At 42.7% G+C, this 27,282-nt stretch overlaps 1 protein-coding gene across 2 annotated transcripts in view; it reads left to right on the forward strand.

Annotated features, from left to right (window-relative positions):
• Positions 1-2,707: 2,707 nt before the first annotated feature.
• Positions 2,708-27,282, forward strand: part of GPR107 (G protein-coupled receptor 107) — a 33,782-nt gene continuing 9,207 nt past the window's right edge. Inside the window, exons 1-17 of one of the 2 annotated variants that reach the window (XM_042830584.1) lie at positions 2,708-2,856; positions 7,325-7,450; positions 7,923-7,973; positions 8,199-8,287; positions 8,430-8,596; positions 9,125-9,159; positions 9,357-9,413; positions 9,906-10,016; positions 11,111-11,244; positions 12,099-12,174; positions 13,168-13,241; positions 13,794-13,911; positions 14,862-14,992; positions 16,794-16,837; positions 23,613-23,662; positions 24,463-24,546; positions 25,328-25,452. In XM_042830584.1, the coding sequence (XP_042686518.1) occupies positions 2,752-2,856; positions 7,325-7,450; positions 7,923-7,973; positions 8,199-8,287; positions 8,430-8,596; positions 9,125-9,159; positions 9,357-9,413; positions 9,906-10,016; positions 11,111-11,244; positions 12,099-12,174; positions 13,168-13,241; positions 13,794-13,911; positions 14,862-14,992; positions 16,794-16,837; positions 23,613-23,662; positions 24,463-24,546; positions 25,328-25,452 (1,577 nt within the window). In that variant the 5' untranslated portion in view covers positions 2,708-2,751. Of the gene's footprint in view, positions 2,862-7,324; positions 7,451-7,922; positions 7,974-8,198; positions 8,288-8,429; positions 8,597-9,124; positions 9,160-9,356; positions 9,414-9,905; positions 10,017-11,110; positions 11,245-12,098; positions 12,175-13,167; positions 13,242-13,793; positions 13,912-14,861; positions 14,993-16,793; positions 16,838-23,612; positions 23,663-24,462; positions 24,547-25,327; positions 25,453-27,282 lie in introns of both variants that reach the window. The other variant, XM_042830585.1, reaches the window with a different exon arrangement.

The raw sequence follows: 27,282 nt of genomic DNA on the forward strand, positions 1-27,282 counted from the left end.
CAATTCCTTTAAACAAAAACCCAATAAGAAAAACAACTTCAAAACAGCTACCTTCCAAATCATTTAGCAACCAAGTAAGCTAAAACAAACCCCTCAAGTACAGTTTAACCTAAATCCCCCCACCTTCGTGTTTCCTCATGCAAATCAAGGAAAATCACAGCTTGCAAAGTAAGTATAAGTATTTCTAACTTCTGGAACATAAAAGAAAGAGGACCCACCTTTCCCCCCCACGGTTATCATCCCTGCAGCTGCTTCCCTTCTATTTTTACAATTCTACCCAGATCATCCACATCCAAAACATGAAGGTAGGTGTTGCTTACAACCTCCATACACTGGAACTGAAACAGCACCAGGAAAGGAAGAGGACACGCCTTTCCCTACGGCCATCACCATTACAGCTGTTTCCTTTCTGCAGTCACAACGTGCAGACACACAGCAGGGGACCTCGGTTCTCTTTAGTGCCCTATCAGGGCCCACAGGGGTCTGATTAACACCTGATGAAGAGCTGATAGACCTGAATGGCCCTGACCATCCTCACCTGGGACCTCCACCCCCACCCTGCCCACACCCTCTGCCCACAGAGGCAGGAGCCTTATTTAAGCGTCAGTTTGAGGCATTATTTTGTACTTCAGCTGTAAATTGACTTCTAATTTCATTATTTAAACTGTAAATTGATTTCTTGGATCATCTCTACTTTTCTGTTATGAGCTTGCCTGGCTTGTAGTTTTTCCACCCCCGGGTTTACTTTGCTTAGTAGCTGTAGAACCACAACCTGAAAGGTGAGGTCACTGCCCTTCTGACTGTGCTTTTGTGTTCTGTTTTTTTGTTTGTTTGTTTGTTTTTTTTAAGAGAAAAAACAGGTTTTGCTATTCTGCAACATACCCATACACATTCACAGAGCACATCAATAACAAATACTTAGCCCGCTTTTACTTTGTACTAAAGGTGTACTTACATGCTACCCATATGCCAGGAGTTTCTTGATGCTGCTGATGGTTGCCATCCAATCTCAACAGTTGCTCATCAGATACTTCCAAAAAACTCTGTGAAGAATCCTAATTATGTTCAGGTACACGTAGGGAAAAACAGTGAAAAGGAATCTAAAGAAACTAAGCATGTGTGAACACAGTTAAGAATAACTGCTAGAACGGTCCATTTACAGCCAGGTAATTTATCTTGTCTGGTGGCTACAGTAAAACAAAATGTAAAGACATTTGTTCCTACAGCGTATTTATTACAGAGAAGAGACGATTCGTGTATTCTTAGGAATGTAAGTTTAAGTCTAGAATCTTTTGATGCATACATCCTTTGAAAAATGTAACGTGTTTACTTTCTGTGTTATACAAGTTCTAACTTCCACAGATCACTTAGTCTGGGCCAGTTGTGATTTAGTCACTGCAATATCCTTAGAGCTGGCAGAGTTACAAGGAGAAATATTCAGACAATTTAAGTTTGTGACATAAAATTCCCTGATTGTTATTAGGAAATACCTTCTGATTAGGAGAGGTTGATGGGATGAACAGTGCCTGGAATTATACAGGACAGTTTCATGCCGTTTGGCTACTGAAGTAGTCACTGAGAACAGAGCTTGTTTGCTGTGGCTGCAAACAACTATTTTTCATGAGTCTTTAGGCTTCCTAGGGAGGTCTGAACACAGGAATGATAGTAATTACAACATTAAAAATATGAATTTGGAGAAAAAGAGGTTGACCAGAACCATGCTTTGGTTCTCCGATGTTGTCCCATAGCTTTCCCATAGCTGGCACCACGAAGCCTGATGCTGAGGGGACATCTAGCGGCTCGCTCGGTTACTACCTAGAAAAAGAACAATCCAAATTCGGTTGTCAGACTTCCAGGTATTTTCTGGTATCTTTGGTGGTGTTGAGAGATCTGCGTTTATTCTATTACCTAAGAGAATGAGAGAAAGAAGGGAAGATTAAATAGGAGGTAACGTGTAGAGTGACATCTGAATCACTGCTGAACAAAGATGGGACTTTCCATGTAAGTGTTATAACAAGGGTCAGGATTTTCTCTCTGCCCATGCACCCTGATGTACACTTCACTGCTCAGCTGTTCCACTGCACACCTGGCTCAGGAAAGCTGCACGGCTGCCACTGCGTGCTCTGAAAGGAAAAACGTCGGAGTGATGAGAGCTGACAGAACACAGAAGCTGCGTTTTATCACGTTGCTAAGCGGATCACATCTTTCAGAAATGGTTTCAGCAGTGGGTAAGTCTGTCTGAAGGCTGCCTTCATTGTCCCTTGGCAGGCTGCCTGCTGCTCGAGTAACTGAGCAACGCAGGCCTGACTGAAGCCAAGTCTGGGCTGCGTGTAGCTTCAAGTAGGACCACGGAGATCAAATAGCTCAGTAGTTCCTAAGCTACCCCACTAAGGAAGCAGAAAGCCTTCTGTTGCATATAGAGAGATGTTTAAAACGAACCACGGAGCCCAGCGCTCAGCAGAAACGCTCAGCAGGTCGGACTGCTCGCCATCAGCGCCGCTCCCAGGGACGGACTGCAGGCACGACGCCCGAGCCCAGCTCAGCGCAGGGCGGGCCGGGGGACGTCACGTGGTCAGCAGGCACGGCTGGGACACGTGCGGGCATCTCGGGCAGGGCGCGGGAAGGCCGCGAGGCGGGGCCGCCTGCAGGGTGTGTCCCAAGCAGCCCCGCCCACTGTTGGTCACGTGATCTTCCCAGTGCACCCCGCTCCCGGAAGTGCCTCGGGAACAGGATGCTGATGTTGGAGTAAAGATGGCGGCCTGCGGCCTTCTCGCCGCTCTTACTGTGGTGGTGCTGGGGCTGGCGTTGCTCTGTGCGGGTCCGGCCGGAGCCCGCGTCCATCACCTCACCCTCAAAGTAAGGTCTGCGCCGTAGCATCCTTTGGGCTCGGTTCCGAGTGGGGTGAGGGGAGCAGTGGGTCTGATCCCGTTCTCCTCGGGCCGGGGCTCTTCTCCTCGTCCTGGCCCTGTCCCGCTGCCTGTCCCGGCTCTGCTGCTGTGTTTTGGCCTGCTGGGGCCCCGGTTGGCTTTGCTTTTGTTCCTCGGCTGTGCTGTGGGGAAGTGCGGGCTGTGGGTCGGGCTGTGTGTGCGGGCCCAGTGTGCGCTGGGAACTCCTTCGGGCTCGCTGTTAGCCCGCGTTCTGATTGCTCTTCCTATCCCGTCTTCTGTCGTTCTACTCTGAAGGCTGTGGTGCTGCTTTATTCCTCTTACCGACGTGCGTTCTTTGCATTTATCAAGTGGGTGATTGAGGCAGAAGAAGGAATCGGTGCTGACTGCTCTCGGCTTCAGCTTAGTAGACTTAAAGTTGTGCTTTTTGAAAGGTCCCGTTGTGGTTTTGTACCCATGTTTGAGGACAGCTCGGTACTAGCAGGCTGTTGTGGGAGCTGCGGCCCCAGCAGTGCTGCTGGGCTTGTGAGAAGGCTGTCCTGGGGTTTTGCTGCAGGAGAAGAGCAGTGTGGGGAGCATACCAGAATATTACAGCAACATCCCCTATGCCCTTAATTGAGAGGTCCATCATTCCTGACTCATTCGTAGGGAGTTCTCCTGTCTTTGTAGTAGTCTAAAATGTAATGGAACGAACATTGTTCTGTCTCAGGAAAAGTTAACTTTCTCTTCAAACAGCTAATTAGGAAATTTTTATTGGTTACTTTGCTGTTTGGAAGACTACTTGCCCAGTGGTAGTTGGGTGCTGGAAATTTATAGTGAGCTGCTATTTCTGTTATGTAGTAAACTTTTGAGCTGGTTTGAGGCAAACCTTCTCAGCAGCAAACATTGCTATTTATAGTTCCTCTTTCAGGCTGAGGGAGCTGGGCTTGTTCAGCCTGGAGAAAAGAAGGCTGTGGGGTGACCTCATTACAGCCTTTCAATACCTAAAGGGAGTTTACAAACAGGAGAGGAATCAACTCTTTGAAAGGGTAGATAACAGCAGGACAAGGGGAAATGGTTTGAAGTTGAGGGAGGGCATTTAGATTGAGGTTGGATGTCAAGGGGAAGTTCTTTGCTACGAGAGTGGTGAGATGCTGGAACAGCTGCCCAGAGAGGCTGTGGATGCCCCATCCCTGGAGGTATTCAGGGCCAGGTTGGATGGGGCCCTGGGCAGCCTGGTCTAGTATTGAATGTAGAGGTTGGTGGCTCTGCATGTGGCAGAGGGTTGGAAATTCATGATCCTTGAGGTCCCTTCCAACCCTGGCCATTCTGTGATTCCTATTCAGGCATTTCTAAACTGCAAGGATATAACACGCTTGATTTTAAAATATATTTTATTATTACAATCAATACGATCATAGCTGAGTAGTATGACTTTCATGTAAGTTGCAACACTGACCAACCAAACACCAAGGGAAACAGAAGTGCTTTCGTGCCTTTGTGCACCTGTGTAAACCTGAGCTTCATTGTTGGAGTGCTCCTCGTTTGTGACTTTACAGCACTTTATGTAAACATCCGGTTCTCTAACGTCCTTCACAATGACCAGCCTCTCTGCTGTTGGTGCTGTTGGCAACGTGTGCTCTGAGGCTGTGCCAAATTAAAGGTATGGGCTTCCCCAAACAAGCTGCTGTTGCCTAAGTTAGAAAAGCTTTTTTCTGGCTTGGTAACTAATGTGCTGAAGTGAAGCTTTTCTGTTTTTTCTGTGTCTTGAGTAAAAATAGCTTTTTATCTTTATGGAAATGTACAAAGTGAGGTATTTCTCTTGTTTCTGAAGATGAATTTGTTTGAATCTTTCTGCTAGGATAACGTCACCGAAGATGACTTTCTTCCTTGGTAACACTCGTTGTTAGCGTTGTTAAATTAATATGGTAATTTATTTAAAACAGACAAACAAAAAAGCAGAAAACACTTGGGAAAGTTTTAGAAAATGTATTGAAACAATTCTTCAAGATTTCAGTGATGAGGTTGGAACGTTTCTGGTTACCAAAACTATGGTGTGTGTTAGGGTTGCTTTTGGAAGGTGTTTTGCTTTGTTTCCCCCAGTCTCAGCAAATGGAAGCTGTGTTACTGCAGCCTTATGCTTTGCACAATGCAGTGGCAAACTGCTTCAGAGAATGGGGAAGTCTGTGTAGCTGAGGCCTTTGTTGTGCACACAGTTAAGCTTCATGCTGGTGAGCTGCTGAAATTAAGCAGTTTCTGGAGACCTAACAAGGGGAGTCATCCAGCCAACGGTGCTACGTAGCCAGTGGTGGTGTTGCTTTCTGATTAGTTATCTTTGCCATGAAGTGGTTTCCAAAAGGGAAGCAAAACCCCCTCCTATGTAATGATGCTTGAATTTCAACTTCATGTTAAACTTTATGTGGGAGATGTTTATTTCCAGTGTTTGCTTCTGTCCGTGAGTCTTGTGGCCTTTTTATCTTGTTAAGTTTTGGAGTTCAATTGCACAAGTTGAAAAGACCTTCCAGTACAACTTAATCTTGTACAAGTTATTGGGCTTACACAGATAATACAAGTCATTCCATGTAAGGGTCAACGCCCTCAGTTAACATTTTCTCTGTGCTAATAGCATCATGCCAGTGAGTTTTGAGTAAACTGTTAGATGATAATTTGTGGATTCTGAGCTGCAGGATCTTGGATGACACTACTTTTAGTCCAGAAGGTGCAGGATGTTTATTAGTGCAGCATTTCTTTGTACTGGTTCACACCTTTGTTATAAAGACACAGTCTTAGGTTTCTGCAGTCAGAAGTTGCAAGATCATGAACAAAAGCTGTGTTTTTCCAACCTGTTAAAGCTCTAGTGAAAGGTGAGACAGCTATTGGTAAGCCAGCAACTTTAAGCTGTCAGTATGTGGAGCAGGCGATGCTCCTGGGGGATGTGCTGTTGCTTCTTCAGGATCGTGTAAAGCTGAAGGATTTGTGAACTAAATCTGTAAACTCTAAGCACTCAAAGCTGATGTAAAACCAGGGAGGAAAGTGCGTGTTATGTGTCAATTATCATTTGTTGATGGGCAGCATATTGGTGAACTGCTGAGCAAATGAACTTAAATTGAACTGCTTGCAAGAAGTTTGAATTAAGCAGCTGCTTCTCATTGTATTTACAGCATGCAGAAAGCCTTGTGGCTGGGTGATGCTCTGTTTCCCTCCTTGCCCTGCCCCTGACACCCACACAAATGGTTATCCCTCCAGAAGTGGTTCATACCATCCCAGGTGTACAGCTGAAAAAGCTGGCTGAGAAATTACACTGAAAGCTCCGTGAAATTAACCAGATGGACTGTTGCCTCAAGCATGTAAGTGACCTGCAGCATGGAGATGGCACAGCTGCAGCACTCTGTTAAACAGGGCATCTGCTGCAGGCCACGTGTTGCTGACTTTTTTTTCCTCTTCTGAGTGCTGGAGGAACCATCTGGTTATTTGCCAGGTTAACCTGATTGTCTTAGGGTGATCTCTCAGCTAGATTGCAGGTTGGCTGTGTCAGGATGTATGTCCTGCTGTTCAGCTGAGTGATATTTGTGTAAGGGAAGTTTTATGCAGCGATGTCTAATTAATATTTGGTGTCAAGGGGGAGAGCCAACTACACTTTAAATTTGCTACTTAATTTTAGTTGTTCTGTTCTTGTTTTCCTTCCAGTTAAAGATTCTGTCGGATTTGAGGCTCTGATTCCGTACCTACTCTATGATTTTTGAATGCAAAGTTTTTAGGGATATGACCTTTCCTTGTCTGATAAGATGTTGGCATGTAATTTTTACTGCTTTTTGTTTGTCCTTCATGATCTCCTTATGGGGAGGGCAATAAAAAAGCCAAGTGTACTTGAGCCGTTCTCAACTGAGCCAGTTATGAGAAGATATCCATTCATGCAGTTTCTTTGCCACTCTGAGAGGGGATGAGTTATTCTGCAACTAAGATGAGGGGCAGAAGACAGGACTGGAATTCCTGGTAGGAAACCCAAGTGATTCTGTTTGACCTCCCTATTCCTTTGGACATTAATCATTCTTAAGTCTTGAGGCCTCGTGTCTCAGGTAAGAGCACCATAACTAGCTATTTCCTCTTCAGCCTCGTGCAGTGGTAGGGGCTTTTTTTTAATAGCAATATTTCATTTAATCAGCAGTCCCAGAAATTTAATTTCCTCCAGGCTTTTTTCTTGCATCTTTCTCAGGAGTACAGTCAAGTGATAAGCACTGACACATTTGAAGCTCATGTTGAGGTTGGAAGAGTTGATTGATTCCAGTGAAATCATTGGCTATATCTGAAGGTGTCCTGAGGAAATTTGCTGTTGGTATGATCATGTTCTGTGTGAACACTGGTCACCCTGCTTCCTCCTTTATTGCTGCTGCAGGTGGCTGTGTTTAACTCAGCCAAAACAGTGACACTGTGTGACATTTGTAAACTTTCCTTTCTCATAGGATGATGTGAGGCAGAAAGTGCACCTAAATACATTTGGCTTCTTCAAGAATGGTTTCATGAAAGTCAATGTGAGCAACCTTTCATTGAAGCCACCTGTGGATGTTGATGACAAGAGCAGCTCATCAGTAAGTTACTTTGCATCCATTAAGCTTCCTGGGAAATTAGCCTTGCAGTGGATTTTTTTAACCTGTTTGAAGTGTCGTATCATAACGAATAGTGCTGGTTGCATCCTTCCCTGTGTGAGCAACTTGTGGGGATACGTGGCCTACCAGACTCATCCTCAAGTGCTGTTCATTCTGCTTTAAGAACTCATTTTAACTTACCAGATCCTCCACTGAACTTGTGTCTGCATGTACCTATTTTGTGTGTACAATAGAATAGTTGAGTTGGAAGAGACCTACAGAGATCCTCCATATATTGTATCTGAATGATTTGCTCCATAACTGGGTAATACCAGGAGAAAATCTGGATTCAGCCTTAAATACAGCACTTTATTTAAGAAATGCCAGTTTTGACTCGTTTCATCGTGACTTGGCTCCTCATCCTGGGGTGGCTGAGCTGTTCTAATTTGACAGATTCTCCTTAATTGTCTCATAGGTGGGGTTCAGTCTGGATCGAACAAGGAATGATGGGTTCTCCACTTATCTGGTAAGAGATGAGGGATTTCTTTTCTATGCTGGGGATGCATCGTAGTCTGTGTAATTCCAGGAGGAGCTGGAAGGAAGAAAGAGCCATTAGATACAGGCAGGTTGTTGGGGGTAATCCAGTTTTGCATCTTAGTGGACTAAAAATAGTTACCTCCACCTGGGGGAGAACGTGCCCAGTTCTTATTAACAGGAAGGTGCTTTGAAGTTGTTTTGCTTTCATTACCAGGATGAAGAAGTGGATTACTGTATTTTGAATAAGAAACCTGAGCAAGGTGTTTCTGTTGTAATCTTACTTCTGGACTTCAAAAATGATGTGTGAGTAAATAGAATTCTTTTGAAATGGCTGTTGGCATATTTTGATAAGTTAATTTTTCTTTTATGATCATACATAAATCATGACAGTCTCTTTAGGAATATCAGTTGGCTTAATTTTGTACTAAAAAAAATGCTTCCTCAGTGTGAAGGTACAGTTCTCTGCAGAAGCTTCTCACCTGCTGCCTAAGATTTCATTTGTGTCTGAGGAAAATGGCACTGCCTTGATTACCAAGCCACCAAAATCTTCTGAAGATAAAATTGATTCCGATAAAAGTCCGACTGAGACTAACAGAAATACAGATGGCACAGGTAAGTCTTGCTAAACCTGACTGTATCTGCTTTCACTGCTGATTTCTGGTCAGTGTGCATCCAACAGTGTGTTGTGGCTGCATTCCAGGCGTCCCCTTGGGCTAGAATTTACACAGCCTTGTAAAAATGGAGCACGCTGTCTTTGCTCAGTTGTTTGAACAAGTCAGGGTATGAGGCTGGATAACACCAGCATTCATCAGCAAGTCTAGTTTTGCTATTTCCTGCAGTAGCATTGCATGAACGTTGACAACGTGCTGACATGCCAAAGCTAAAAACATAATCTAAGTTTTGAGCTTTTACTATCTTAACATTTGATGATGAATTCAGAATGAACGGATGTGGAGGGAAGAGTCCTGGGGTGGTAGGGAGGGGTTGGGGAGAAATCTGTTAATGATTATCTTGGAAACTGCCACGTGGATTAGTGTAAGAACATTTGAGGAAGGTACAGGCAGGGTGTAAAAGGTGCTGGTCTGTGAGGATGTCTGTGTGCAAGCACTCTAAATATACCATGAATATTTCTGTCCCTAGATACGAAGTCCAAACGAAGTACAACATCCTCTCAGGTAAGAAACTGTCTGCTGATCTCATTCAGAGAGCATGTGGGGGAGAGCTCCAGGACAGGCATGGCTGGAAAGTTGAGAGAAGTGTTTCATTGCTCTTAGCCTCCCCGTAAACTTACGAAATTGGTTCTCATTGTTTGGATGATGTAACCAGATGTGGGTACCTGCTTTGCAATCTGTGTTTATTTTCTTTTTCCCAGAGCATAGTAGAACAAGAGCATCCTGTTCACAATGACAGAGGAACTATCTCATTCCAGGTAGGGCTTCTGCTGTTGTCTACTCCTAATATGTTCAGACAATTCCTTCGTTTCAGCACACTGATTCACTTGCGGATGTTGGTTCCTATGAAATGCTTGGAGTTGTCATGTGATATAATACAGATTTATATGGCTATGGAAATGTGTGTTTGGGATAGGAGCAGAGCAGCTGCTTTTGTATTTGGGCAAGTAGGATCGAAATTCTGTGGTTGGTCACATTAGATAGAGGACAGTTGTTGCTGCCTTCTCTCTGCGGTGAAGTAGCTTTAGCACTGAAGCCTGAAGGTCTTGGGTTTTTAGAGTGCACAGTCATAGTGTTTCTATCTGGTATGTTGTTGAGATTTGCACGTGTGCAGGTATCCTCAAATCAGGCTATTTGCTGAGAGGAACCAGCTGACCTGACTTTTGTAGCTCCAGTGGGGATAGCTTCCTTACATTGCAGCCCAGTTGTTGAATGAAAATGATGTTGACTTACCTGTTCCTTGTTTTCAGTTTTTCTTTAACATCAGTTCTGATAACCAAGAAGGTCTCTACAGCCTGTATTTCCATAAATGTATTGACAGTAATGGGAAACCTCGTGATCAGCAGCTGTTTAGTCTTGATGTGAGTATAGCTCCTTAAGTGCAGTAAACTCATTTGCTTTATCTAAAATATACAACTTCCAGTTGTAGTTTATATACCACATGTGCTTGGTGTACGAGTGTATATGTGGGGTGGGAAGTGATTCAGAGCTGTGCATTTAATCTCTGCAGTGCCATTTCTGAAGGCAGCACTACAGTAGGAAGAATTAAAATACAACTTTTAGAGAAATGTTTGGAGATATGAAGGATACATGTGGGCTTCAGTGTACACAGTTGTGACTGGCACTGTAACCAAGTGAGAGCTTAAACAGCTCGTGGCTGGCTGCTGTCAAAAATCTTTTCTCTTTACATGATTACAGATATTAAGACTTGTTGCAATTTAAATTGTTGGCATTTATGAATTTTCAGGGCTTTTTTTTTTTTTTTCTGGCCTGAATGGGATGCATTTTTACACTGCTTAGTGAATGTTCCTAAGGGTAATATTGTATAGCACATTTCCTATCTCTTTTAACATCCAGGGGTTCAGTTCTGTGCTGTTGAGCCAGAGTGTAATAGAACAGCTCAGGCTGTGGAGGTAGTTCTGAAAATGTTTTGAAACTCTTGAGGATGAAGAGCTGACTCTGTATAGTTTGATAAAGCAATTTCTTAGCTACAAAATGCTGTTTCTCAACATATTCACCACCATTAGCTATACATTTTTGCCTGCACTCACCACCTCCCTGTGCTAATATCCACTGTTTGGTATCCATAAATGTTCAGCAGATGTTGATGAACATCATTGGTGCAATGTTTTCCATATCAAGGAATTCAGTGGCACACCTTTCCTTCATATGCACTTCTGTGTCAGACACCATTTGTCAGACTGCTCCTTCTGCTGCCATCTGTCACACAGCAGCAAAATGTAATGAATACTGGTGGGAAGCTTCATCCTTTACTGCCACATGACCAGCATTCACCTCATGTCATGGACCAACGTAGTAAAATAGGAGGCATTGCTTTTTTGTTTGAGTCTTGTGATATTACCTCTCCTGAAAGTCTCATTGTAAATGGAAGTTTGCACGAGTGCTTCAGCCACGTATTTTTCAACTGTCCGCATAACTTACCATTCATATCCAGATAGAAATTACGGAGAAGAACCCTGAAAGCTACCTCTCAGCAGGTGAGATCCCACTGCCAAAACTTTACATCTCCATGGCATTCTTCTTTTTCCTGTCTGGGACTGTGTGGATCCACATCCTTCGTAAACGCCGGTAAGCAAACAAGTTTTGTTTCAGTGACAAGTATGGACTTTGTTTGATGTGTTTTTTCCACTTATTATGCCCAATTCAGATTTTATCACTTAAAACTCTGGCACAATGCTATGTGCTTAATGTATACATCTTCCAGTTTAAAACCAGGTACTTTCATCAGTGCCACTGTTGCAGACCATTGTTGTAAGGTTGTTAAGAGGCTGTGTGTAGTGTATGTCTTATAGATACGTTGTGGCAGAAATTGAACCAGTTCCTGTAGTTGAAAAAAGGAGAATGCTGTTTGAAAGTAAATTAAGAGAGCAAATGGTTCAATTTTCTTTGTGTGGGGAATGGCAGCCAATAATTTCGATTATAATCAAAAGCGATAGGAATTGCTAATTAAAAGCAATGCTTCTTGGTAGTTAACGTGGCATCAGAAGCCAGGAGCAGCTTAAGCCCTTGTGCTTAGTTTGAAGTTCACGTGGTGATCTGATTGTTTGGTAATCTGGAGTTCTTTTGGTGGACTCATTACTTGGTGAAGTTCATCTGGTGATGTGATGCAGTGACTTGGGTTGGGCTGGGTGCTATCTGTTTGAGTAGAGGTTAGTAATTATGTGACTGCTCTGATCTGTGCATGCTGGATATTCCTGTGAATTGCAATCTTCCAACCCAAGGATTAAAAAAGTAGGAGAATGCAGTTAAAATATTGTTCAGGATGCTGTAAAAGTTTGGACTGCAGCATTAAGAGAATGGCTTTATGCTGATAGTCAGCTCTATCTGGGAGATAATGTTTGACATTTATAGACGATGAAGAAATATCCTTGCAGAAACAAAAATTTACTGCTGGCTTTTAACTGACACGTTTTTCTTCCCAGAAATGACGTCTTTAAGATTCACTGGCTGATGGCAGCCCTCCCTTTCACAAAATCACTGTCCTTAGTCTTCCATGCAGTACGTATGGCTTCCCTGCCTTAAGCTGTTCAGCTGGGAATTAGAAATATGAGATCCAGGATATGCTGTTAGAGGAATTTGTGTGGAGGGGGGAGAAGAGTAGGAGGGAAGGGGGAGAGAAGTGTCTTTCAAATTGAAATGTTGGTACTGAACTGCTGCTGTGTGGTGGAAGAGATTCAGTTTTCATCAGCAAATTGTGACTTTAAATACAATTGGGATCGTGGGGAAGCAGCAAGCATGTATGTGAGGCTTGAATCAGTTCCATGAGTTCTGATGTTACAGCCATCTGAGGCTGGCCTGGAAGCTTGAGCAATGGAAGCAATGGTACTGCTCAAGCAATACAGCAGTACAGCTTACAATAAATGTCAATGAATGGGAACCTTGATGTTTGTAGAATTGAGAGGTGCTGCTTTAGCTGGCACAGTGTGCTGTGCCATAGCAAACAATATTATAAGCTTTAACACCTTCGTTACATGAAGTCTCTATTGTGTTGTCTTGACTTTGCCTTCCCACTGAAAGATATCATTAATGAAGGTAATGACAAACGTTTAATCCTCCTGTTTGTGCCAGTTTTGATCTTCTCCATCAAGTTCAGACTAGGATAACACCTACAAAATCCTGGAATCAGCAGGTTTGAGTCTGATTTCCAACGGAAGTGAAACTAAAAGGTGCCTAATTCCCTAATGCAACTGAACTTGAACAATGAAGGTAGAAATGCAGCTGTTTAACTGTAGTTAGACATGGAAGCTGTGTAGGAAGACTGTAGGTTGTGTAAAGAATATTCACTAATGCTTAGGAAACAGAGTGAATGGGGATAACCTTGATGACACTTAACAATGCTAGAATGTTGGGAGCAAGCTTTATCTAAATTATGAGTTTGTATACACTGACAGTGCAACTTGAGATGCCTGCTAAAGCAGACCTGTTTAACAGCCATGGGTGGGGTGCTGATGAAAATCTTATAAAGTATCTTATTATGTTTTTTGCTTTCAGATCGACTACCACTACATTTCTTCTCAGGGATTTCCTATTGAAGGCTGGGCTGTTGTCTATTACATCACTCACCTGTAAGTGTATCAGAGGATTTGGTAAATTAAATGGTAAAACTGAATTTCCCTTCCCTCCCAGGGAACCTGGGAATTGCTAATTCTTGATGCTGAGCTGTGAGTGACAAGACAGCAGTGAGCCCAGTGTAAAGGGGAAAACTGCTTGCAGAGGACAGCTGCAGAGAGTTGGTGCTTATGTGGGTGGAGGAGTAAAAGGAGAAGAAATGCTTTGCTCTTCTTTGTTCATGTTAATATTCAAGTATCTAATTTGCTTTTGGTGTGAATAGTAAGAGGATGCAGCTGCCAGTGTTTTCTTCTGTTCGCCATGGTAAATGGATGATTCCCCCAGGAAAAGATTGCATATATTGGTGGTTGTGAATGGAGGGTAATGTTGCTGTGTAATGCATGGTTGTAAGCAAGGCATCTGTTTGCTGATGTAGGATAAGCATTTGCTAGAGTTATGAATAGCAAGGCTATTTATTTGGGTTTGTGGCTTTACTGACTGTAGAAAAGATGACCTGGGCTGAAGAGGAAGTATAAAATATCTCCTTGCATTATCTGCTTCTCTTTCAGATTTAAGGGTGCTCTTCTGTTCATCACTATTGCCCTCATTGGAACAGGCTGGGCTTTCATTAAACACATCCTTTCAGATAAAGACAAAAAAATTTTCATGATTGTCATCCCACTTCAGGTGAGGCCTGAGCTGTGTCAATACTTACTGTGTTGTGGGAGAGCAGCTTGTGGAAACTGTAACAGGCTGTGAATCCTACACAGAATATAAATTACTGCTTGTATAAGCCTGTGAGCTGAGTTATAATTTTTTTGAAGCTGTTAAAGGGCCAGAAGTTATATAATTTTCCCAACTTTTCTCTTTATGTTGAGTATTAGATAATGGTTATCAAATAATATCAGCAAGCAAACAAGTAGCTGTAATGTAGGTTTAGTCATGCTGGGACAAAACTTGGGCTGCAAAGCAATATTAAATTATCAAACACAGAAATTAGGTGAAAGTTATCACTTCTGAGAAGTTTGCTGAAATTGGCTTAAGGAATGGGGAGCACTGAAATTTGTGAGGTCCCTTGGGTCTCATCTCTCCAGTATGTTCAAAGCAATCAGTGTTTGTCTCCTGAAGGAGATGGGAAGGCAGCTTTTCTATTTGCTGTTGTAGATAGAATGGCCTTTCAGCTTTTGGGGATGTGATCTGTTGCCCAGCTGCAAAATCGCATGTATTTACTGTCTGAGTTCTTTTAGAACTTGGCTATGGAGTACAAAATGTACTCATATGACCAGTTTGATTTACTGGCTAGATTTAGAATAATGTGGTTAGATTGCTATCTGTGTGCAGAGTGCTGTTCTGTGCTTGCAACCGATTTTTATTCTGTTGTCTTTACTGAAACCATGGGTCCAGCATAGCATGCAACAAAAAGGGTCACCTTCTGAATGTCGGCAGAAATGCATTCCATTCGATTATATCTCTGCAGATGCTGTGTGTGATTTTTGACATGGATCTGCAGTAGAAAAATTGAAGTTACTGAATGGGCTCTTTCTGCAACTGTGGGATAGCTTTTGCTCAATTTGCAGCCCACATCTGGTCTATCCTTGGAAAGCTTCTGAAACCATTACCCACTTCTCGTCCTGCAGGTGTTAGCAAACGTGGCATACATTATTATAGAGTCAACAGAAGAGGGAACGACTGAATATGGACTGTGGAAAGAAATCCTTTTCCTGGTAGACTTGCTGTGTTGTGGTGCCATCTTATTTCCAGTGGTATGGTGAGTTGTTGTGTGCGATCACTTCTGAGTACTGATGCCCTGAGCTGTTTCTCACTAATGGGTATTGATGTTAGAGGTTAAGAGGCTGCTGAAGCAGAGAAGTAAATGTCTGTCCCGAAGTCAAGTCTTCTGTTAGTTTCTTAAACTGTATCAGTCTCAGCACTTCAGCGTTGTGGAAGATGCTTGCTTTAGGAATGTTCAAGGGGGGGTGTTTTAAAAGCATGGCCAGAGCAGTGCAAACAGACTGCAGATGCCTTTGGAACTTGAAATGTTTCAGAAGCGCTGATTCCCTCATGTTGAAAAATGGGCTTTTGGTAGTGACTGGGGATGGAAAGCAGGCTGCTAAATTCAAAACCAGTGGTGTTGTCTGAGGTCAGAGCTTCTTTCAGCCAGAGTAGCACTGCATATTTACTTGACTGTTTAGAAGAAATAATCCCACAGGGAGCATTTCCCTGCCCTTCCTTCCACTCTGCTTGGCATTGAAAAATGTTGGTTATGTAAAACTCAACGAAAACACAGATAATTCAGATAAATGCTATTGTTGCTGCTTTCCAGTTAGGCAGAACATTTATATTCTAAATTCATTTTAGTCTTAATTGAAAAAGCAGCTGCATCCAAAGGAGGATTTGAAGGAGCTTCTGGCTTCTCGGTTTTAAACACAGAATATTCTAATTTTTCTCAATTATCTCCAGCATTTTTCCTGAAGTGCAGGAGAATGTCTGTCTAGTAAACATGTCTTCACTCCCTAGTGTGCAGCTCCTGAGTGTTTTGGAGAACTATTTCATAATGTGTTACTTTGTAGATGTGTGTAAGCTCCCCTGTGGTTTGCTAGGGGGTGTTTCTGCTGCACTAACCTTCCCGGTTCTGTGTAAGGACCAAACCCAACCCTCTTGTGGCCTTGTGCCAACGCAAGTGAACGTCTTCCAAGAAATTTGCACAGCCCACTTGACACTCCCCCACTGCACTCAAAATGCTGCAGCTCTTCTGAGGATGACAGCATTTGGGTGTGGTAAATAAAACTACAGGAAACTAACTTTCGTTACAGAGAGATTCTGACTAGCTATGGTTAAGGAAACGTTTTCAGTCACAGCTCTTGCTATGTAATGCCAGAATCTGTAGCTCTGCATAGTGGCACGCTAGTACAAAACTTGCATTTGTTGTTCAGATGTGGTTTTGTTGTGGAAAGTGTTTGAATGAACTGTCCTATAACTGTTTATATAGGGTACAGCCTGTGTTCCTCCATTGTCATGGTACCAACATAAACTGGCAGTGAAACCTAGGGCATAATTCTGCCCCTTTTTTCATCTGTGTAGTCTCACTGCCTCTGGTGGGATGAATCATGCCAGTAAGGTGTCTAAGCCTTGGCCATTGAATTTCCATTCCTGCAGGGTAGCTTCTGTTACGTAAGGAGCCTGTGTAGCCATGTAAGCTGTAATCAAGTATTTAAATGAAAAGAGCTTAAAAGAGCAGTGAGGTGCCAAATGCTTGGCAGTACTCTGAATAGTAGCTCAGCTTACTTGTACAAGTGGTAAGCATTATGCTGGGAAATGCCCTGGTTTCTCACTCTGCTCTGTCCCAGCTTTCTGTGGGCTGAAGCAGGCTCTAGCAGTTTAGATTTCTTAATCATTAGGAGATGCAGATATTTGAACTGCTTGGGAGATGGGGATGGAATATATGCAGTGCCACCCGTGCTGAGGCACAGTTAATTATGAGCATAGCCCAGCCATAAAGAGCTAATGGAACTGTTGGAGTTCTGGAGGGCTGCAGTGAAAAGAGCTTATTCTACCTCTTAATTTTTCAGGTCAATAAGACATTTACAGGAGGCTTCAGCAACAGATGGAAAAGGCAAGTAGCAGTAATTTTCTTACTGTTCTGTGCTACATACCAGAAGATCTTTCCGAAATTTCAAACATGATGCTGATTTTTAAATATATAAACTAGAGCTGTAAGCCTATTCTGTTGTTGCTACTTTGCTACTTTTCCTTTGTGGTCTTCTAGGTTATTCCTTTTGGGAAATGCCCTTTTTCATGCATTGCTTCAACAATTTGTATCTGAAATTCATTTGCAGGTACCTGCACAGCCCCAAATGCTCAGGTTAGACACTGTATCGAAGGAAATAATCTGACAGCTTTACCTTGTTCGTAGACTCAAGTTCAGAAGCAATCTAGAAGTGTGTTCTAGCATTGGTATATATTTTGACTGATAGCCTGACCATCAGAAGTCTGTTCCTACCTGGACAGAAGGAAATAACCTTAGTAGGAATCAAAACATAAATTGGCATTGGATGTAACACAGTTTCCATCTTGCCTGTGTTTGTACAGCAGTTCCAAGGGCTGCTTGTGTAAAGTCAAGTTATGTTTATTGTAGCAGCGAAAGTGAGATGATGGATGGAAAGTCAACCCAAATATGGCTTTTGTAATGTTTGCTTTTCCTGCTTTGTCCTCTCACTTCTTCCAAATAAGTTTCTCAGTTGGCTGTAGATTCAAGCCATGGAATATAACACTGGCTTCCTTGGAAGCAGGCAGCCATTTGAGTTTTCTGTCATTTGATGCTCACTGAGTATATATGTCTTCTGGAATCTTTCTGCATTTACAAGTCTGCTTCAGTTTAGACCATCTTTGAGGCAATGACTTGGTCAGTTGAGGACTTTTTGTAAATAAGGCCAGGTTCTTAACTGGTGTGGATCAGTGTTCCTGTAAAGAAGGCAGAGTTCCTGCACGCAATGGAGTCAGCAGCTGCTCCAGTGCTGAGAGCTCAGGGGCTTGTGCATAGAGCTGAGATGGAAGGCCATTAGATCTACCCGAAGGTGATTAGCCTGTGCTTACCTTGCACTTGGTGGTTCGTGTCACAAGATGGTGCTATGGAGTTGGATTGATTAACCTTAAAACACTGAATGAAGGATGAAAATAAGGTAGCGAACGTCAAAGGTGTTCAACATAAGGACTTTTGACCTGTCTGTCCATGATAGTGACAGGTGGAATCCTGATCTGAGTAATAACATTGTTGCTGGCTTTTTATTCTGAAAGATTTGTCGTAGTGCATAATGGAAGTAAGGGTGTAGTGATCTGAGAAGGGCTCACAGCCTTGTGTACGGTGATGTACACAGCAGCCCCTCGGACTGTCCCTTAGGCCTCTGTCTTGTATCACTGGTACACGTGCAGCAGTGCTCTTCACAATGAATGCTGTGTGTGAGCCACCCACTGCTGTGACCACATTTCGTTGTAGGGATTCTGCATATTCAGTAATTGTGTGCTGAGACTGCACAGCAAAAGGCAGCGGTGAGTCGTGTGATAAGGGAAGAGTTAAGAAAAATTATCAGGGAAAACATTGCATAGACTTGTGCCAGATTGTACCCAGCACCCCCACGGGGACGGAGCTCTCATCAGATGTTAGATATTTAGAGGTGGTTGACAGAAGCCCATGGGGAGTTACCTGATGGTGTCATGCTGCTAATGTGCCTGATAAGGAAACTAAGGCTGATTTGGTTGCACTGTAAGTAAAACAGAATCATTCACAGGCTTATAAGTGAACCATCGTGACTGGAACCACACGCTCTTTACTCTGCAGGCTTCCCTTGGAGGCAGTATTCTGCAGGGGTGCTGCTCAGTCTCTTGCTTTCTCAAGAAACATATCACCAGCACCAACTCTGAATTTACCAAATGAAGGCAGTTTTCTGCTTAACTGGTGAAAGCTGCTGAATCCTTTCATATGCAGTCTAGCTGCTGCTCTGTCTGTCCGTGCTGAGAGCTATCTGAATCTTGTGCAGAGTTCTGGTCAGGCTGCCTATTGCTGGCTGAGATTTATTGTCTGGCGTTACCTCAAAGGCTGTTTTCCCTGTTTCTCTTGCACAGACTTCATTATCTCAGAGGGTGTCTTGGGAAATTATATCCTATAAATTCAATAGTTGTTTTTCCTGTCTCTGGGTCTTCTGGTGACCTTTTTGCTGGTGAGAAGGTCCTAAGGAAAATTATTTTCACTTCCTGTGTCCTTTAGAACTAACTACTGCAGGACTTTATGGCTCAGGCTCCTGCTAATGTTTCTGACTGTTTGTCTGTCTTGTTGTCCTCTTCTAGCTACTTCACAACCTGTCATTAGATGGTGCTCCCTTGGGTCGAGTGCAGTCGTGACTGCAGTTTGACTAGAATAGAAATAAAGTAGAAAGCTGGCCTGACTACGAGTCTTCAATCTGCCAGAGCCGTGCCTGCTGTAGGGTTTTATTTTAACAATCTGCAGTTATATAAAAGGCTTGTTAAACTGCTGGTGATTTGAAGTCACTGGCTAATGTTCACTTCAACTTGTTTTTTTAAAAATTATTTTTTGGAGTGGAAAAGCTAGAGAAGTATGTCTAAAGCTATGACTTATCCAAGAAGACCTTGCAAGCACAGATGTTATGGATTGCTGGTGAGGAGTAGGCATGGCGCAGTCATTCAGCTGGCTCTGAGCTGCCTTGGTGTGGTGGTGTCTTTTTTTTCCTTTGCAGGTGATCTTTAACTCTGAAGCAAAATACTTGATGCACACAGGCTTCTTATCCTGCATGGTGGTGGGTATTAAAAAAAAAATACAACCCCTTTTTTTAGGAGTTTTTTTTCCTCATTTAAAATCACCACCTTAAGCCAGTGCCTAGCTGCAGCCCTTCTGGTCTGTCGCTGCATTTTTCAGAGGGAGCTTGCTGTCTGTCCACTACAATCCATCTACATTGTGGATGTCGTCTTGAAGGTGTGAGGAAGTGAGCCTTGCTGACTGAGTTAAGGTTTTTTGGGCTGGAAGTCTGCTCAGCTATGGTTACCTTGTTCAGAGGCATTAATAGAGGAGGAGGAGGAGAAAGGACTGTGCTGTTGGAAGAGTCCTTATTTTTGTTCAGAACTCAAAGATCTCACTGGGCCTCTCAGGTCTCATAACCCACTCTTACCTGATGTCTGTTGTTTGAGAATGGAGTGGAGGGCTGGAAACACCGCTGCAGCTTTTGTTCTGCCAGTACTTCTGTGTGTTAAGAGATGTGAAGCTTGGTGCAGTCTGATCACAAACAGTCAACTACTTTCCAGAAGCACTGCAGCATGTCACAGTTGGCAGCAGTACTAGGGGAAATACATTGCAATGTATAGCTGCCAGGCAATTCCCTGTGTGCCCCACATTCCCTGTGTGCTGTGCAGTGGGCAAATGATTAATGCTTCCATGCTTGTTCCCATGTCAGGAAGAACCTTTTGCCATATTCAGCATCATTCTGCTTCTGTACCATGAAAAAGCTGTGAACAAAACGCTCTGTCCTGAGTGGTGCAGAACATCCTGGCTTAGCTGAGCTCAGCAGGTGTTGGAAGCAATGACTCCAGAGACCTGAGCTTGAAAACACCTCTGCAGCCCTCTAGAGAGAAGAGCCTAGTGGCTGGGTAAACATGCTCCAGGCAGTACACAGACATATCAAAACCCTGAGATAAAGTGTAGTGATATCAGTCTGGAGACCTCAGTGGATAGCACAGAAGAGCTGAAAAATGCTGAGAAATGAAATAAGCCTGTTGTGTTCCAGGGTTGAAATTGCAGTTACGTGCTGCAGACGTTGCTTATCCTGTAGTGTGGAATCTCTTCTGAGTGTGATGGGGAACTTCTGTGCCAAATGGCTAATGTGTTTCAGAATATTCAAGATTAACTAGTCTGTGCCACCTTCACTGGTATGACACTGAGAGTTACTGTATCTGTGTGCTTCACCCCTTCTTTCTGATGTAGGAATGCTTTTAAGCAGAGTGCCATAGAGATTATAAGGCCATACTTCTCAGTTACTCCTGGAGTAGCTTTTTGAGGTCTAAATCTGCCTGTGTGACTTCATTCACGGGGAGCAGGAGGGGATAGAAAACCTCCATTTGGTATTTGGCAACGACATGGCATCTCAAATACTACTATACCATGCAGTGCACTGTGGAAATATTCTTATCTGTACTTTGTGTTTGCTCTAGATGCTTTGTATTTTGTCCTTGCATTCTGTATTGTCTGAATTTGGGCTTCCTATTCTCTCATCTGCAGTCCTCTTACTGTTCTTACATACGCATTCTGAGAAGTTGCTTATTACTCTTCAAAAAGCTATTGTCTACTGTGCAGGGCTGTAGTGGTCTGACTTTCATCTTCCCCCCATCTTACAGGCTGCTTCAGCATTTGAAATTAGCATAGAGAGCAATCTGAAACAGTGACTGACTTCCAAATTTCGGTTGCGTGTTGGTTTTTGGTTTTTTGAAAATGCAGATCAGGCTGTTGCAGGCACAAGCTGTTAAAGTAAATGGTGATGAAGAGGGGAAACTGAGAGAAAAGCAGGGTATAGGTGTTATAAACCTTTCTTGGAAGATTGCTTTTATCTTAATTAGTCTGTGAAAGCAGTGGAACACAAGTATGAATTTATTTGTAAAACCTTTGGTAGAGAGTCTCTTTTATTCTTTTTCTACTCTGCAGTTAAGTACTGTTCCTTGAAGAATGGTTATCGTACTTGAAACATAAATTTACCCAGCCTTTACTGCATGCTGTGATTGCTGCTGCTTTATCACAGCTTCACAGGTTGGGGCTGCAAGTGATTAAAGTTGTAAGTGACAGCTGCTGGCCTAACCTCTCCTGTGTGTTGCTGTTGATGTCTGTACTGCCAGGGTAGGTGAGCCTAAGCCTCAAAGTGTCCGGCATAGCAAGACTCGAGTGTTACTGCTTGGAGCACCTTCAGCCTGTGGAAAAGCTATTTGCAGGCTGCTGATGCCAAGCAGTGATGATTTTAGACTTCTTTCAGAACAGTGTGTGCTGTGACTTGGAGCTGTTCAGATAAACTGGCGTAGATGTGCATTAATACTGACTCCAGTGTCTGACAGTGGAGAGGAGTATTTCTGAAGTTGAGACAACTTCTGGAGAGCACCTGGCTGTGGTAAAAGCCAGCTGGCTTCCACAGGTGGCTTTTCAGTATTTTTACTGGGTGTTTTTTGTCTATTTTTTTTTTCTCTTGCTCCTTTTTTCCCCATGCTTAGCTGCTCCAGTTATCATGTAATGCTGATTATTATGATATTGATTATCATGATACATAGGTGAGATCTTGAGCTGTGTTTTATCTGTTGAGAGAGAGGTGCTTCCAGTGACTTCAGCTGGCAGCCAGATTTTTGGCATCCCTACCCTTTCCTCCTATGCACTGCCTGAACAGAAATGACTCCCCAGCTCACTCAGTTGTTGACTGTAAAGCACTGATGGACTGGCAGTTTGAATCACAGCTGTTGAGTTGGTGTTCCTGTAACTACAAAGCCTGGGAATTCTTGTGGCCTGTCACTGCACCAGTTGGTAGCAGTTCTTGAAGATGGATATGTCGAGTTGAAAATAGATCTTCCTGCACAAAGCAATACGTGGTGAATCACAAGATCTTCATGATCACACTTAATGTAGTTCTTTAAATAGGACAGCATTACTTCATGATTTAATCCGTTTGTCCTGCAGATTTTCATGTTTTAATCTTTCTCCAAGGATGTTATGGAAAGCTTTTAACGTTAAGCTATCTAATCAACAACTATACCCATGAAAATCCATACTTTTTTGCTATTTAATTGTGCTTTTGTGAGGAGAAGATGTTCTGGGGCAGTTGCAGGTCTGTGCATCTACTGCACAGTGAAGTGCTCTTTGTACTTACTCTGCAGATGTAAGTCTGGAGTTTGAGCACTGCTTTCTGCAGTCCAGAGCTCTGTATTGCAGAGCTGATGCTATTCTATGGTGTTTCATATGCAGCCCACAAAGAAGTGCATAGCAGTATTTTCCAGTTAGCAACATGTCTTCATTGGCTCTAAATTGCATCTCTGTATGCTGTCAGCATATCTTGGGCTCTTTGCCTCTCCTGTTGTCACAAAAGCACCAGAAGTCTGCATCTGTTATCCTGCTGCACCTATAAAACCTGACTCTCAAACTGGAGCTGACAGCTGTTCCATCTGTTGTTGACCTCTGCTCATTCACGTGAATACGTGCCGTGTTCCTCAAGAGCTGATGTGTCAGTCCAATAAATGCAGGTTAGCCTGGGGCCTTCACTTACATGGTTTGTGATTGAAACACGTGCATTTGCAATGAGAAGTGATTAGTGGGACTTTCCATTTCACTTATAAATTATGACTGAGCCATGAGTGACAGAGAATACGGCTTAGCTGTTGAACAGCAGCGGAAGTGTTTTAACAAGATGCAGTGATTCTGAAGTTCAGGACTGCCTCCTAGAAAATTCATCCTCTGTGAGTACTTTCTGACATGATCCATGCCTTCAGCTGATCTGAGCGACTTTGAGGCAGTGTCAGGTGGCACTGCCCTTGTGGCAGGACTAAAGCAGCAGTATGTAGTTGGCTACAGACAGGTGAGCACTAGAGGGAGGCTCAATACTCTGCAGTGTGTATGTGTGACACTTAGTGATCTCGTTGAATTGCCTTTGTAAGAGGTTGGCTGCCCCAGCCTAGAGATTACCCAATACGTAGCCAAGACAGAATAGCACTCCTTAGAGCAACCAGTAGGCTGTGGGGATAAAGCTTTAAATCTGGAAGTCCCCGAGTCCTACTTTTGATTGCTCACCTACCTTGTGAACAAGCATCAGGAAAAACACTCTCAATCAACCTTTTGATGGATTTTTGTGTTCTCTTGACAGCTGCCATTAACCTAGCAAAGCTGAAGCTTTTCAGGCATTACTACGTTATGGTAAGTTTAAAACAGAACAACCAAAAAAACATACAAGCAAAACCCAAACAAATCCAGAAGCTGTGTACCTGTGCATACAGGGCACTTGGAAGCCATTGCAGCTTTTTGCTGGATTACTTGTTTGAAGCTGCTGTAACTCATGAATGGGGTGGAAATGTTGACAGTTCTGTGGCAGTGCTGTGCTTTGGCATCTTAGCCAACTGGGTTACAGACCTCAAAGCAACTTCCCTTCTTTTCCAAGTAGTTGCATCCTTCTATCTTTTAAATTGGTTCCAGCTATCTGTAATGCTTACTAATTTCCTCTGGAGACAGCTCGAGCTGCCAGTTGAATTGATGGGCTTGAGTAAAGTACAGTAAACTTGGTAAAAACCAAACTTGGGAGCAAATGGTGCCTTGAGATGCGTGCATACAGCTGCTTATTAAGTCAGTGGGAGCCTTGAGCATACCTCCTGAGGGAGTGTATCCTCCTTAATGATTTTCAGTGGTCTCATTTCAGACTCTTAAGAAGCATTAAGAGTAATACTTTACAGTACTGATTCTTGAATTCTACAAAATCCAAATGCTTAAAGCATTTTCCCAATGTAGCTTAAACATGTTAGTAGCAGCTTGAGTCATTTGGATGTTCAACAGCCTGCAGAGCCCTCAGCCTGCATCTTCCTTGTTTATCGAAGGAGCATAATGGGGCTAATCTGACATAATGAGGTGTCTGGGAACTGCTTAAGCTATTTCTCTGGAAAAATAGGTTCAGTCAGGATGATGCTATTGTTCTCACTCACAGATTGTGTGTTTCCTTCCCACAGATTGTGTGTTACATTTACTTCACACAAATCATTGCAATTCTCATAAAGATTGCTGTTCCGTTCCAGTGGAAATGGCTGTACCAGGTATTTGTCAATAACAGAAAACACATCCATGCCTTTATTTTATTTTTTTCTTGTTAATCTGTAAAAATAACCACACCAAACCAAACCCTTAATTTGTTTTTCATGTTGTGGTGGGACGTGTCAAAGCTCCACGATGCATTCTGCTTCTCCTCATTAATATCACCGATCATTCCTGGTGGCAGGAGTGGATTTTTTTTAGTTCTGTTTGACCAGCAAGACTGCTGGATTATACATGAGATGTCTGAAAGTAATTGCTTTATTGATTTTAGTCTTTCAATTTAAAAATGTCTGAAGGAAATTAATCAAGAGCATAGAAGAGGGGGAAAAAAAATACTCAGGTTTGCCCTGTGTAATTGAGGCCCTGGGGAGCCAGTGAAATAGACTTTCGCTTTTCCATTTACAGGCTTTATTTGCCTAGTGACTTTTAAATACTTGGTTTCTTAACATATAATCCAAGTAACTGTGCAGGTAGTCTTTGGAATATATTAACTGTTGAAAATACCAAACAACTTCAGGTTTATTTTTCTTGGCTTTTAAGTCTTGCTGAACATCACCAGAGTGATGTCTGGGTTTGTAACTGGATTTGAAGTGATGGGGAAATTTAAAAGAAAGAGCTTGACAGCCTTTAGCCTGGGATTAATGATAACAGAATAAAAATTGCTTTTTTATTTCTGCTATGACACAGGCTTCTTGGCCATTCAATCTTGAACCTTATGAGCGAGGAGAAATGTTTTATGACCATGAAGGATTACTGAATTTCAATCTTGTGTCTTACTTGCAGCTGCTGAATGAAATGGCCACGCTGGTGTTCTTTGTCCTCACTGGGTACAAGTTCCGTCCAGCGTCAGATAACCCTTACCTGCAGCTTTCTCAAGATGACGAGGATGATTTGGAGATGGAAGCTGTGTAAGAGCCTCCTTTTACTACCTCCTCCTTTTACTGCTGAGTGTAAATGAGCATGATGTAAGGCCATTTCGGCTTTGAAGTTCAATCTAAAGATCTGCAAAAACTTATTTTAAGTAACACTGTGCTGAGAAGATGGGGATTTTTAGCAATGCTCCTCAGTGTTCCATTCCGTGCTACGAACCGTGGGGCACCACAAATGCAGTAGGACTGAGTTAATGAGGATAAAGTACAAAGTGGGACTCAATCCCTGTCGTTTGCAGTCATTTTCTGAGGACTTATTCAAAAACTTTTCTTTTTTTTTTATATAATAGAAACTGCCCTAAGAAATGCAGTGTGCTGAAAGTGTTGAGTATAGTTATAATTGCCACACCATTACCTCAATAGGAACAGAACCAGCCTGATCTCATAGTAGCTATGCATCTCATGCATAATTGCAACTCACATTCAGACTCAGAAGTCTGTTCTTGAGAGTTTCATTGCTACTATCCTCTACCTGATTTTGAGTATCTCAACGCTCCTCTTAGTTTTATTCCAGGGGCAAAAAAGTCAGAATGTGTTTGCTGCCCTCATAGTTAGGTCAGCAAGAAGTGGAGCTTACTGGAAATTGCTGAAGGTCTATGAGGTGGGATCTGCTTGCAGTGTCATGCAGGGACTTTTAATTCTCTGCAATGTCTCTAGTAACAGATCTTACTGCCAAACGCTGAGTTATTTTTGTATTGGATCTGTAAAAATTTGTCTTTGTTAAAAGCTGAATCCAGATAGTAGGCAGTGACTGTAAAATTATTTAATGCTTAAAGGTGTTTAAATGGTTTCAGTTTGGGTGCTGGTAAGCAAACATCCACGTTAGGAAGTCTCAATCTGAACTGAAAGATGTACAGGATTTCTTATTGTCCAGAAATGAGCTCCCCCAAGATTGCCTGTTAAACTGAAATCAGACTTTACATTGTGTACTTAATGGATTTTTACTTGTTTGGGTATTTTTTTAGTCCTAATAATAAGCAACCTTGCACATACAGTGGTTTCACTGGATTGGAGACATTATCCAGTGTCAGAGAGACTGCCAGGAGCAAGCCTGAAGAAGTTCTGTGAACGAATGGAGTGATTGATTTCTTGCAGCAGGGCTACTGATGTTACTTGAGGATAGAATTCTCTGTGAGCCTCTTCCTAGTAAGGCGTTCTGTGCTTTTACATTCGGAGTTTCCACTGTTGTGCCTGGTGGGTTGTTCCTTAGCCTTGCTGGAATTGTTCTCATCTGATTCACTGGGAGTTTTATTCCATGTGGGCTCTTGGCAGAGGATGATCTGTGAGTGCCTTGTGCTCTCTCCCCTGGCTGCATCAGGGAGGTGAAGTTTGCACGTGTTTGAAAAGCGTGGTTTACACACCTGCTCTAATAAATGAAGCACTGCAGTGCAAGTATATTAAATTTCTTGTTGATTTGATCCTGCTGGTCTTATTTTTGCTTTTATAAATATTAAATGTTGTTTTTGTGGGGAAAAAACATCAAGGCTTTATTTGAGCAAGTGACTAAGTGCCTGACTGCATCCTGAGTAACCACTGTATGAGTGTTTTGTCTTTCATGTGATAAATACTGACTTGTCTTCATGGTGTTCTGCCATGTCTTCTTTCCAGACATTATAGTGGTGGGTTTTTTCTAACTTAATTTTTTAATCCTTTTTTTAAACACTTGCTGCAGAAGCATTTAGCTCCTTGAGACTCAATATAAGCAGCAGAGGGGAGAGCTCAAAGGTCACCGTGCCTGATTTCCACACTTGCTCTTCTTCCAGCAAGAGGAAAGATCCTTTTAAGTGCAGCTCTTCAGTTTAATGCCAG

The sequence above is a fragment of the Centrocercus urophasianus genome, unplaced genomic scaffold (assembly GCF_019232065.1).
Source record: "Centrocercus urophasianus isolate 14NV4802_14NV808 unplaced genomic scaffold, USGS_Curo_1.0 seq_34, whole genome shotgun sequence".
In the NCBI taxonomy this organism is placed as follows: Eukaryota; Metazoa; Chordata; class Aves; order Galliformes; family Phasianidae; genus Centrocercus; species Centrocercus urophasianus.